Here is a 13191-nt window from a genome sequence, read left to right as displayed (position 1 = left end):
CCTGACCTGTGGTGGCGCAATGGCTAGAGCGCCTGGAACGCTGAGGTCGCCGGTTCAAAACCCCTGGGCTTGCCTGGTCAAGGCACGTACAAGAAGCATCAAACAAGCAATGAACAACTAAAGTGAAGTACCTATGAGTTGATACTGCACACTTCCCCCCTTCTCTCCTCTCTTTGTAAAACCAATAAATAAAATCTTTTTTTTTTTTAAAGTGTAATACTGGTATGAAAAAACTTGGCTTCCCTACACCCTAGCAATTTTAAGTCAAACAACATTAACTTACGTTCTGACACGGTGTAAAGGAGGTTCTGGGGTAAAGGAGGAGGTAGTCTTGCTCCCACTGGTGTAAGATTGGGTACTGCACTTGTCCCAGGCTGGTCACGGTTGTTTATTAAGCTTGACTGTGTTATAGGTGGTCCTGAGGATAACAAAAAGTCAAAAAGCATTACTATTTCCTAACTAATAAAAATACTTATGATAAAAGTACTAATTTGGAATATTCATACTTAAAATACCTACTTTGGCTTGGAACAGAATTAAGGAATATGATATATAGAAGCTTAAGCGCTATAAAGTTACAGAATTAAAATGGCATTTAATTCTAGAATAGACAAAACTGATCTAGTGTGAAGAAAGCAGAACTGATTGCCTCTGAGGGGTGGGAGTGAAAAATGACTAGGGAGGGACTTGAAACTTTCTGAGGTGATGGCCTAGTTCTACAGAGTTCTTTTATATATATATATATATTTATTGGTTTGGGGGGGCGTGGAGAGACAGAAACATAGATCTGTTTCTGTATGTGCCCTGACTAGGGATCAAACTAGCAACCTGTGTACCAGGATGGTGTTTCAACCAACTAAGCTATCCGGCCAGGGCTCTACAGAACTCTTAGGCAAATGATAAACATGTTACAAGTGTACTAATGACTGCAACATACTGTGAAATAAGTAAAAAATGGAGATGAAAAGGTATATGATACTACAAATATAGTAAAATGTTAACTGTAGAACCTAGACAGAGCCTGACCAGGTGTTGCTACAGTGGATAGAGGATGGACTTGGGGACGATGAGGACCCAGGTTTGAAACCCCGAGGTCGCCAGCTTGGGCGTGGGGTCACAGACATGACCCCATGGTCACTGGCTTGAGGCCAAAGGTCACTGGCTCGGCTAAAGCCCCTCCAGTCAAGGCATGTATGAGAAGCAATCAATGAAAAACTAAAGTGCCTGATGCTGCTTCTCATCTCTCTCCCTTTCTGTCTGATTTGCAAAAAAAGAAAAAAACCTAGATAGTCAGTATATGGGTGTTCTGTGTATAGTTCCTTCAACTTTTCTGTCTGCTAAAAATTCCTCATGGCAAAGCCCTGGTCAGGTAGCTCAGTTGGTTAGAGAGTCATCCTGACATGCCAAGGTTGAGGGTTTGATCTCCAGTCAGGGAACAGAGAGATCTTTGTGCCCCCACTTTCCAAATTCTCTCTAAAATCAATAAATTAAATAAAATTTATTTTCATAGCTAAGGACAGTCTTGGATTTAACTTTTTTTTTTTTTAAGTGAGAGGAGGGGACACAGATTCCCGCATGCGCCCTGACCAGGATCCACCTGGCAATCCCCATCTGGGGCCGATGCTCGAGTCAACAGAGCTATCCTCAGCGCCCAAGGCTGACAAACTTGGACCAACTGAGCTATCCTCAGCACCAAGGGCTGATGCTTGAACCAACTGAGCCACTGGCTTCTAGACGGAAAAAGAGAGAGAAGGGAAAGAGGGAGGGAAAGAGAAGCAGATGGTCACTTCCCATGTGTGCCCTGACCAGGGATCAAACCCAGGATGTCCACACACCAGACCAAAGCTATAGCCACTGAACCAACTGGCCAGGGCTGAATTTAACTTTTTAAAATGTATACTGAATTTCCAGCTCAGTTAGAGGAATGCTATCTATAACCTCAGTTAGCTATCTATAACCAACTAGATAGCTCAGATGGTTAGAGGAATCCTCAGGATTCAAGGTTCAAGGTTCCTGTCTCTACCTCCTTCTTTATTTATTTATTTATTTATTTTTGTATTTTTCTGAAGTTGGAAATGGGGAGGCAGTCAGACAGACTCCCGCATGCACCCGACCAGGATCCACCCAGCATGCCCACCAGGGGGCGATGCTCTGCCCTTTAGGGGCGCCGCTCTGTTGCAATCAGAGCCATTCTAGCACCTGAGGCAGAGGCCACAGAGCCATCCTCAGCGCCCAGGCCAACTTTGCTCCAATGGAGCCTCAGCTGCGGGAGGGGAAGAGAGAGACAGAGAAGAAGGAGAGTGGGAGGGATAAAGAAGTCACCATCCACTGACGTGAGGTGGTGCAGTGGATGGGGTGTTAACCTGGAATACTAAAGCCACCAGTTGGAAATCCCAGACCTGTGCCATGAAAGCACATATGAGAAACTACGAGTTGATGCTTCCCACTGCTCCCCTCCTTTTCTCTCTCTTTCTCTCAAAAATCGAGAAGCAACCATCTATTTCTCTCCCCCTACCGCTCCCCCTTCTCTCCCTCTTCCCCTCCCATAGCCAGTGGCTCATTTGGTTTGAGCATCAGCCCCAGGCACTGAGGATAGCTCAGTTGGTCTCATCATGTCAGCCTCATGCACTAAAAATAGCTTGATGCTCAAGCATCGGCCCTAGACAGGGCTGCCAGGTAGGTCCCAATCAGGAGGGCATGCAGGAGTCTATCTTCCCTCCTCTCACTTAAAAAAAAATTTTTTTTGTCTTTTATTTCTGATAAATTAGCAACTGTTAAGGTTTCTTAAATGTTCCTTTTCAAACATTTCTTCATCCTAATTTCCACAGATATGATAAGAGCATATTAATATAATAACAGTCCTTTCAGTGAAGAGATTCATACAGACATATATACTGGTAAAATAAGACACTTGACATTTACTCCAGCAAAAATAACTAAGCCAAAAAAAAAAAGGAGGGTGAGTGGGAGGCATAAATGAAACAAAAGATGAATACTGATAATCCAATGAAATTAATGACAGTATATGTGGTATATATATTATTATTCTACCTCTGTGTACACAATATTTTCCATAATAAAAGGTTTTTTAAAGTTATTTCAATATTCTTAAATAAATTTTCTTTAAAGACTGGGAAATTTCATTAAACTACTGGTATGCTCTTTTTCTGACATCTTCAGAACATTAGCTTTCTTAAGATGGTATTAACTAGCAAGATTTTTACTCCAGGTCAACGTAGCTTAGGCCACTACTGAAAAAATGTACACTTCGAGGTACTACAAATGCAATACAACAATGTATGAAAAAAAAAGAAAAGAGCATCTTAATTATAGAATTATAGTCTAAGTTCTATTATTAATTGACTTTCCAAAAACTTTAAATGTAGTGTCAAGTTAGCTGAAAGAGATGGGCTCTTCAAAATACAATTCTGTGCTAAAGAAACAGTCAAACATACACTTACTTGGTATGGGAAGCACGACAGAAGGTGGAGGCTGGCCATGTCCTTGGGGAACAGGAAGTCTCATATTGTGACCAGGACCTGGACCTGGACCTGGACCTGGGCCTGGACCGGGCCCGGGGCCAGGGCCTGGGCCTGGCATTGGAGGCATTAATATTCCAGGAGGAGGTGGAGGAGGAAGCCCAGGAGGAGGTGGAGGGAAAGGAATCATGCTTGGCAGAGCAACTTCATCAACAACCAGGGGATCATTTCCATGATCAAACTGGCAAAGGTCACCAAGTACACAAAATCCTCTTTCTGTAGGAAAAAAGGAGACTCTCATTAAGATTTACTTAGAGTGAAGAAAATAACCAATCTGATTTATAAAGTGTTTTTTTTCTCCAAGGAGTCTAAGCCCTTAAGTGTTATCTCGTAATCATCACATATCCCTGAGGTCAGGGCAGGTACACTCTACTTTCTACACTATGAGACTATGATTTATTGAGTTAGCAAGTAACAGAGCCAAGAACAGGCTATTAGACACTATTAACCCATTTGTTATGAAATGTTCATAATAAATATTAAGATATTTTACGGCCCTGGCCGGTTGGCTCAGCGGTAGAGCGTCGGCCTCGCGTGCGGGGGACCTGGGTTCGATTCCCAGCCAGGGCACATAGGAGAAGCACCCATTTGCTTCTCCACCCCCCCTCTCCTTCTTCTCTGTCTCTCTCTTCCCCTCCCGCAGCCAAGGCTCCATTGGAGCAAAGATGGCACAGGCACTGGGGATGGCTCCTTGGCCTCTGCCCCAGGCACTAGAGTGGCTCTGGTCACGGCAGAGCGACGCCCCGGAGGGGCAGAGCATCGCCCCCTGGTGGGCAGAGCATCGCCCCTGGTGGGCGTGCCGGGTGGATCCTGGTCGGGCGCATGCGGGAGTCTGACTGTCTCCCCGTTTCCAGCTTCAGAAAAATAAAAAAATTAAAAAAAAAAGATATTTTACAAGATGAAAGGAGTTAACAGAAGGATAGTTAAACATGGAAAATCAAGTGTAACTCTGATGCTCTGAGAGAGGTTTAGAGCAAAAGAATAATTAACAAAAAAAAATTGAGGCATTTTAAACAAAAATCAATTTAACAAAGGGTGGGGGAATAAATATTTGAATTGGATAATCTAATCTGCACTACCTAGTTTTATATTATTCTAAAGCAACCAACCGTTCTTGCTGTATCTGCAAGCTGAAACTTTATTTTAAAATATTCAAGTGGACATCATATACTGGATTTTTCACTGCAGCACTGTTTCTAACAGGAAGCTATCAGAAACATCCCAAAAGTGCATCAACAAAGAATAGGTTAAACAAACAAAAAAAAGGATAGGTTAAATAGCCTGACCAGGTGGTAGCACAGTGGACAGAGAGTTGACCTGGGACACTGAGGACCCAGGTTCCCGAGGTCACTGGCTTGAGCGCAGGCTCATCCGGCTTGAGCATAGGCTCACCAGCTTGAACACAGGGTCACCAGCTTAAGCATAGGATCACAAACATGACCCCGTACTTGCTGGCTTGAGCAAGGTGTCACTGGCTTGGCTGGAGCCCCCCAGTCAAGGCACATATGAGAAAGCAATCAATGAACCACTAAAGTGCCACAACTATGAGTTGATGCCTCTTATCTATTTCTCTTCTTGTCTGTGTGTCCCTACACCTCCCTCTCTCTCTCGGCAAAAAAAAAATAGGGTAAACACATTTTTGTACATATATAATACTAAAAAGCCTAAAAAATATTGAGAAAGCTCTTTATGTATTAATATGACTGCCAAGAAATATTTATTATTAAGTGGAAAACAACACCATAAAGAATGTGAATAGTATACTAACATTTATGTAAAAGAGTAGGGAAAAGATATGTATCTGTTTATGTACATATGTAGAGATTATGTTTGAAAAGATACACAAGAAATGAGTAACATTAAGGTGGCCTTGGGAAGGAAAGCTCTGTGGCTGGGAGACTAGTGCAAAAGTAAAACAACTCTTGAATTATGATTCGATTCAATTCCTTACTTTTTAAAAAAGTGTGTGTGTGTGTGTGTGTGTGTGTGTACACACACACACACACACACACACATACATACATAAAATTCTATATTTATTAAAAAATAGATTATAATGTCTGCGATTTGCTTCAAATAGTACAGGCCAGTGAGAAGTGGTAGGTATACAGATAAAAATTAATCATTATTGATGTGAGGTCATGGCTACACTAGGGTTAATTATATTATTGTCAACTTTTATAAGCATCTAAATATTTTCTTAATAAAAAGTTAAAACACACAGATTAATTCATTCAAATGGAAAGTCAGCATATAAAAAATTCCCAGCACCAACCGCCACAGAAAGAAGTTAAATTCCTAGTGTCTATCAAATTTTGTGGCATACTTATAGTGTTGCAAGTAACAAGAACAACAAAAGACAAGGATCAAATTTGAGCATTCACTTCACAAGAGCCAAACTACTAAAACAAACAAGTAAATAAGCATATGTCAAAAGAAATTCACCTCATCATTCAACCCTTTTTAAAAAAACTGAACTACAATGAGAAGGTATGCAATATTAGTAACATCTGCTTCACTAGAACTTTTGCATATAGCATAAAAGAGCATTTTTACCATCATAATCTCTGCATCGCCTCTTTGGTGGTGGGTTACGACCAAAAGAATTGGAAGAGCTATGATTGTTGTAGTAATTAGACCAGCTCTCCGTTGTGTTCTCCGAGTGGTGCGCAGGTGCGATCACAGTAACAGTGCTGGGAATAGACTGTGCCCCAGAAGAATACTGGTCGGAAGAGTTTGGAGGGGGTGCAGACACAGGCACATAAGAACTCTCCAAGTCATTCCTTTCACTCTTAAACTTGGATCTTTCTCTGTGCTCTGTATTAGAAACAAAATAAAAAACAAATGAGATCAGACATTTATTCTTAAAATATGGTTGTTTTTTCACTTAAATAGGAAAGATGAGACTACTGAAGTAAATTTACTGAGCTATCAATATTTCAAAGTGCTTCCATTATTAATATATCCTAAAAGCAGGAACATAAACAATGTGACAGTTATGACCAGAAACTTGTGTAAAATGATCTTTTATAACATCAACACCAATAGTGAAGAAAGGCCAGCTTCTCCACTGACATTTAATAAGCTATCCAAGAAATGACTTCTGAACTGACAACCAGGGAGATCAGTGGTTGGGATCCCGGTACTTAAATGTTTTTCTTTTTAATTTGATAAATTCTAGGAAACCTTAAAGCAAACTAATTCTTTTTGGGGCAAAGCTATCCTTCAGTGATAGCTTTGTTGATTAAAGGTCATTTGTTTCAATTATACAAAATAACTTAAGTCTAGATGTGTACCTCCTATGATACACTTACAAATAGCTTTTGAACCAAACTCCTTGACACTATCCTGAGAAAAGAGCCATGTCTTTGTAACAAAAGCAATACTAAGGTTTTGAAGACAATTACAGATTTTACACTGGTCAGACATATTAAAGGTACATTTAACTTTAAGAGAAGTTCTGGTGCTCTTGTGATACAGGAAGATAAGCAACCACAGTGGCTTCAGGGGGAAGCCTCATCCACTCACCAACATTCCTATTTGCATCCCGGTCTTTGCTGCGCCCCCTACTTCGGCTTCGGCTTCGACTCAGGCCTCGGCTCTTACTCCTACCTCTTCTCCAGTCATACTTCTCACGGTACAATTCATTCCGCTCAAAGTACCTGTCATAGTCTCTCCACTTGCCATCCTCTCTTTTCTTCTCACGTGTCCTATAATACACAGATATAAAAGCCATAAGTACACTATAGAAACCAAGTCTGCAAACAAATCAGTGGTATAAAATACCGTTCTGATGCATCAAAATTCATAACATCTATGCTTTTTTAGAAAGGCATAAGACTACCACATAATCTCTCTAATCCACTATAAAAAAGAAACAACATTCCCTCAGGCACACTGGTGGGGAGAAATGAAAAAAGAGGTGGATCCAAAGGATGGGGAGAGTGAGAGGGAAAGCAGATATTTAAACCTAGAAAAGAAAAAACACTCAAAAGAAAGTTTTCCTAAACAAAGACTAATATTTTGATGGCAGGCTGATGATTCAAGCTTTAAAATGCACTAATTGCAATACAAAATGCTATGGATGATTTTAATACTAAACACCCCTAACCAAATGGAACATTTCATTATTATTCTCTAAGGAGAATGCTGCCCCCACCCCTGAGCTCCTGGGGAAAGCACATAATGATGACTGTTTATAAATGAAAGGCAAAGTATGACAAAGACAAAAAAAGAATGGAAGAATGAAAGGTAACTTTCTTTAATCAGTTCAGAGAAAGGGAGAAAAAGAAGTCAGTTCACAGTTTAAAAATCCCTTTAATGCCCTTCTAATGTAACTGAAAAGTTCGTTATCAATGTTTTCCTAATTAAAAACATACACAAACCTTCGTTCACTAGATTCTGAACGAGTCTTCTGGGGACTAGGATATTTCTTTTTTCTGCCATCTCGTTCTTCCTCTGCTGGCTCCTGAAATATCTATTATGAAAACACTTATTAGAAACAGAAGAGAACCTCTCCAAATTACAAAACATATCCACCTGGTGATAAATCTTTCTGGCACAAAGAGAGCACAAGTAAATAAACAAATACTAAAGTCAAATCATATCGAAAAGTTTGGAAACAGGTAGAAATAAAAAGATGCTGGAATTATTTTTCCAACAATATGTTAATTTTTAAACATTAATTTAACGTAGAAAACAGTGTAAGAAGAAAACAGCAGAAATAGCAAGTTTCTATTTGTAAACATCAAATAGTAAAATGACGTATATTTTCCTAATTATAAAATACACTTGTACATATAATCCATTTGAGGAGAACTGTAATTTATTTCATAGGAAAGGGTTCAGGAACACAAAGTTAACGAATGCTATAAAATAGCAGCCACAATATGGCAGCCATATGGTGCTGGCAAAAGCACTACAATCGTTAGATCTGGTTTGAAAATCGTTCTCTACCAATTTACAGGAAATACAGAGGATATATTATTCCACTGGGATGCAATCAGCAAAATCCAGACAGTAAAAAACGACAGGATGAATGACTAACTTTCTTCAACAAAATAAAATTTAAGGGAAAAAAGTGGATGAGGAAACCAACAAGAGACAAAGGTAGAAGATTTCGATTTAAAGACTGAGACTTAAAAATCATCAACTTGGAGATCTTTTTCCTTCTTTTTCCTCTTCTGCATTCCCCAAAGACTTTTTTGATGAACGTGTATTAATTCCTAATTGGAAAAACTGTTCTTAAAAAAAAAAAAATCAAAGGATCAGGAAGAAATAAAAACACAAGGCCACACAAAAACTTGTGAATGAATGTGCAGAGCAGCATTACTCACAACAGCCAAAAAAGTGTTAACCCCTTCAATGCCTATCAACCCAAATAAACATCAAGTGATGATGGAACAAAGAAAATGGGATATATCCAGACAGCCCTAAAACAAGAAAAAAAAGCGTAGTATACTGATACATGCTACAAACTGGATGAACCTTGAAAGCAGTATGCTAATTAGGTGATAAGAGCCAGTCACAAAAGACCATCTATTTATGACTCCATTTATATGGAATCTGAATACGCAAATCCCTAGAGACAGAAAGTAGATTAGTGGTTGCCTAGGGCTGTGGATGGGGGGGAAGATTTGGAGGGTGATGGCTAATGGGTACAGGGTTTCTTTTTTGGACAATGAAAATGTTCTAAAATGGATCGTGGTGATGACTGCACAACTCTGAATACAATAAGAACCACTGCATTTGTACTCAACTGCCTGTAATGAGGATACATTTTTCCAAAATTACTTTAGACATTTATTCTAAAATGAGTGCTATATTATATTGACTTATATTTCTTGAATTTGTGATACTTGTGCAGACTTACTACACTGAAACTTATCCATTTTTCATCCCACTATGGAATATTTCTTTACAGATCAGATTATGACCAGGCATGCTCATTTTAAAAGTTGTTCTACTTTGGTCCTGGCCGGTTGGCTCAGTGGTAGAGCGTCGGCCTGGCATGCAGAAGTCCCGGGTTCGATTCCAGGCCAGGGCACACAGGAGAAGCGCCCATCTGCTTCTCCACCTCTCCCCCTCTCCTTCCTCTCTGTCTCTTTCTTCCCCTCCCGCAGCCAAGGCTCCAGTGGAGCAAAGATGACCCGGGCGCTGGGGATGGCTCCTTGGCCTCTGCCCCAGGCGCTAGAGTGGCTCTGGTCGCGGCAGAGCGAAGCCCCGGAGGGGCAGAGCATCTCCCCCTGGTGGGCAGAGCATCGCCCCCTGGTGGGCGTGCCAGGTGGATCCCGGTCGGGCGCATGCGGGAGTCTGTCTCTCCCCGTTTCCAGCTTCGGAAAAATACAAAAAAAAAAAAAAAAAGTTGTTCTACTTTGCCTGAGCAGGTGGTGGCGCAGTGGATAGAGAGTCGGACTGGGACGCAGAGGACCCAGGTTCGAAACCACAAGGTCGCCTGTTTGAGTGTAGGGTTGCTGGTTTGAGTGTGGGATCATAGACATGACCCCATGGTTGCTGGCTTGAGCCCAAAGGTCACTGGCTTGAGCCCAGCGTCTCTAGCATGAGAAAGGGATCACTCAGTCTGCTGTGGCCCCCAGTCAAGGCATAGATGAGAAAGCAATTAATGAACAATTAAGGTGCCGCAACGAAAAATTGAAAAATCGATGCCTTTTTATTTTTTTTTTTGTATTTTTCTGAAGTTAGAAATGGGGATAGACAGTCAGACACACCCCCGCATGCGCCCGACCAGGATCCACCCGGCACGCTCACCAGGGGGCATCGCTCTGCAACGACCAGAGCCACTCTAGCGCCTGGGGCAGAAGCCAAGGAGCCGTCCCCAGCGCCCAGGCCATCTTTGCTCCAATGGAGCCTCGGCTGAGGGAGGGGAAGAGAGAGACAGAGAGGAAGGAGAGGGGGAGGGGTGGAGAAGCAGATGGATGTGCCCTGGCCGGGAATCAAACCCGGGACTTCTGCACGCCAGGCCGACGCTCTACCACTGAGCCAACCGGCCAGGGCCTCGATGCTTCTTATCTCTCTCCCTTTCTGTCTGTCTCTAACTCTCCCTGTCCCTGTCTCTCACACACACACACACACACACACACACACACACACACACAAAGAGAATATCATTATTCTTTTCAAAAATATGTATTTATTGATTTGAGAGAGAGAGAGAGACACTGATATGCTCCTATATGTGCCCTGACCAGAGACTGAACCTGTAACCTTTGCATATCAGTAAAATGCTCTAACCAACTATCCTATCTGGCCAGGGCAGAGAAATTCTTAGTCTTATGAAATACACACTGAATATTTATAGATCAAGGGGCAAAATGTATCTGACTTTTATCAAATGACTCAGAGAAAAATAATTCCGAGTATGTATAAAGAGATAATGGAGAAAATCTTCAATAATTGAATCTAGGTGGATGGCATATGGATATCTGGGGTACTATTCTTATAATAATTTCTATATGTTTAAAGCTATTCCTAAATAAAGGTTTATTAAATAAGTATTAATAAAAAAAGTTAGAAAGTATTTCTGGTTTTCTTTTTTTATTAAGATTTTTTCTTAATGATTTGAGAGAAAAGTACGAAGGAGGAACGCAGAAAGCATCAACTCATAGTAGTTGCCTCTCCCATGTGCATTGACCAGGCATGGCCTGGGCTTTGAACCAGCAACCTCAGCATTCCAGGCCGACACTTTATCCACTGCACCACCACGGGCCAGGCAAAAAATATTTCATGTAATAACCAACATTTATGTGCCAGGCAGTAAATTGGGTGTGTGTGTATAAAATCTCATTTAATCCTCAGTCAGATAAGTATTACAATGATCATCATTTCGCTGATGTGCAAATGAAACAGTTAAGTAACTTCGTTTAGTGCTACTATTTTAACTTATGTAGCCTGATTTCAGAACTCATATTTTATCATAGTACTATGTCATCTATATATAAAAAGAATTACAAATGGCCTGAGCGGTGGTGGTGGAGTGGATTGTGTATCAACTTAGGACACTGAGGTCCCAAGTTCAAAACCCTGAAGTCACCGGTTTGAGCACAGGCTCACACCAACTTGAGCACAGGGTTGCCAACCAGAGTGTGGGATTATTGACGTGATTCCTAAGTAGCTAGCTGGCTTGAGCAAGGAGTCAATGGCTTGGTTGGAGCCCCTTACTTAATACATGTATGAGAAGCAATCAATGAACAACTAAGTGCCACAACTATGAGTATCAACTTCTCATCTCTCTCTGCTCTTCTCTCTCTCACTAAAACACACACACAGAAATAAACTTTCTAAAATTTCTTCCGTGATTCAAATAATTCAAACCATCTATAATCACATTTTTATATTTCAATATTATAAAAATATTTTTCCCTTTTCTCCTATGAATGATGTTTATAATTACATTAACTATAAAAAACTATATGTGGCTAAAAGAGGGAATGATTTCTCTATTTACATGAAAATGTATACCTAATGAGTTCTCTTGAGGTTTCATTAGTACTTTACTTTTAGTAAAACCTCCATATTTAAACAAGTTGTCTTTTTCTAAAAGTCACTGGATAAGATATTTCTAATTTCCTCAATATTACTAAAATATTTCTTGAATCTCTCTCCCTCTCTCCATTTTTAAGCTAGAGGAGGGGAGATGAAGACAGACTTCCGCATATGGCCCAACAGGGATCCACCTGGCAACCCCCATCTGGGGCTCATGCTTGAATCAACCAAGCTATCCTCAGCACTCGGGGCCGACAGTCAGACCAACCAAGCCACTGTCTGTGAGAGGGGAAGAGAAAGAGAGGAGGGGGATAGAAAGAAGAGAAGCAGATGACTACTTCTCATGTGTGCCCTGACAAGGGATCGAACCGGGGATGTCCACACACCAGGCCGGTGCTCTAACCACTGAGTCAACCCGCCAGGGCCACTATTTTTTGGATTTCTAAACAAGCTATCAGAAATTCTTCCAACTCTTCAAGTCCAAGGAACTAAAAGCCCTGAAAAAGAATCTGCACCATGCCCAACCCCCACTAATTTCAGTCAATAGAGAATCATTTCTAAAAATGTCAACTTCCAACTAAGAATGATATTGGTAATAGGAACTAAGACAGTATTTTTCAAATGCTGGTCTACCAGAAATTTCATGCTGGTCCGTGAAGAGTTAATCACCTTGATGTTGCATGAAGGTTATAGACCCAATGATTTTAGCTGAATTCACTTACGCTCAGGGTGACTTCTGCCTTAGGGGTCCCTAAATGATTCTCCTATTTTTACCGGTTCCCAAGTGTAAACAGGTTGAAAACCACTGACCTAAGATGCCCTAAAACAAAAGAAAACTTTGCATTACCTCCTCTTTAATTTCTTCTTTTTCTTGGACTGATGATTTTGGCTCAGGCTTAACTGGTTCCAAAGGTGGAAGGTAGTTCTTAGTATAGAGACTTTCGAATAGTTTATCCACAAAACCTGAAGTTTCTAAGGAAGAGAAGTAGTATTTAAGCGTTACATAAACAGGAACCAAAAATTTGACAACACACCATTGGCAAAGCTGAGGAAAATGGGACATCTCATACTGTTTGTTGGTGAGACTAAAAATGAGTCTCATGAAAGTAGAATCTCACTATGGGCTTTTATTATGATATATTTTTTATTT

At 40.8% G+C, this 13191-nt stretch overlaps 1 protein-coding gene and 1 non-coding gene across 3 annotated transcripts in view; one reads left to right on the top strand and one right to left on the bottom strand.

The window, feature by feature from the left end:
- RBM27 (RNA binding motif protein 27) overlaps window positions 1-13191 on the bottom strand; it is a 79859-nt gene that overhangs the window by 46179 nt on the left and 20489 nt on the right. For both annotated transcript variants that reach the window (XM_066272886.1, XM_066272885.1), the window contains exons 3-8: window positions 12889-13013; window positions 7925-8016; window positions 7068-7249; window positions 6096-6356; window positions 3462-3755; window positions 284-418 (exon numbers count right to left, since the gene is read on the bottom strand). In XM_066272886.1, coding sequence (XP_066128983.1) covers window positions 284-418; window positions 3462-3755; window positions 6096-6356; window positions 7068-7249; window positions 7925-8016; window positions 12889-13013 — 1089 coding nt within the window. The remainder of the gene's footprint in view (window positions 1-283; window positions 419-3461; window positions 3756-6095; window positions 6357-7067; window positions 7250-7924; window positions 8017-12888; window positions 13014-13191) is intronic.
- TRNAA-CGC (transfer RNA alanine (anticodon CGC)) lies at window positions 4034-4109 on the top strand. Its single transcript has one exon. It is a non-coding gene; the product is annotated as a tRNA-Ala (tRNA).

Source organism: Saccopteryx bilineata, chromosome 4 (assembly GCF_036850765.1).
Source record: "Saccopteryx bilineata isolate mSacBil1 chromosome 4, mSacBil1_pri_phased_curated, whole genome shotgun sequence".
NCBI classification, from domain to species: domain Eukaryota; kingdom Metazoa; phylum Chordata; class Mammalia; order Chiroptera; family Emballonuridae; genus Saccopteryx; species Saccopteryx bilineata.
This window is presented reverse-complemented; position numbering and strand designations above follow the sequence as displayed.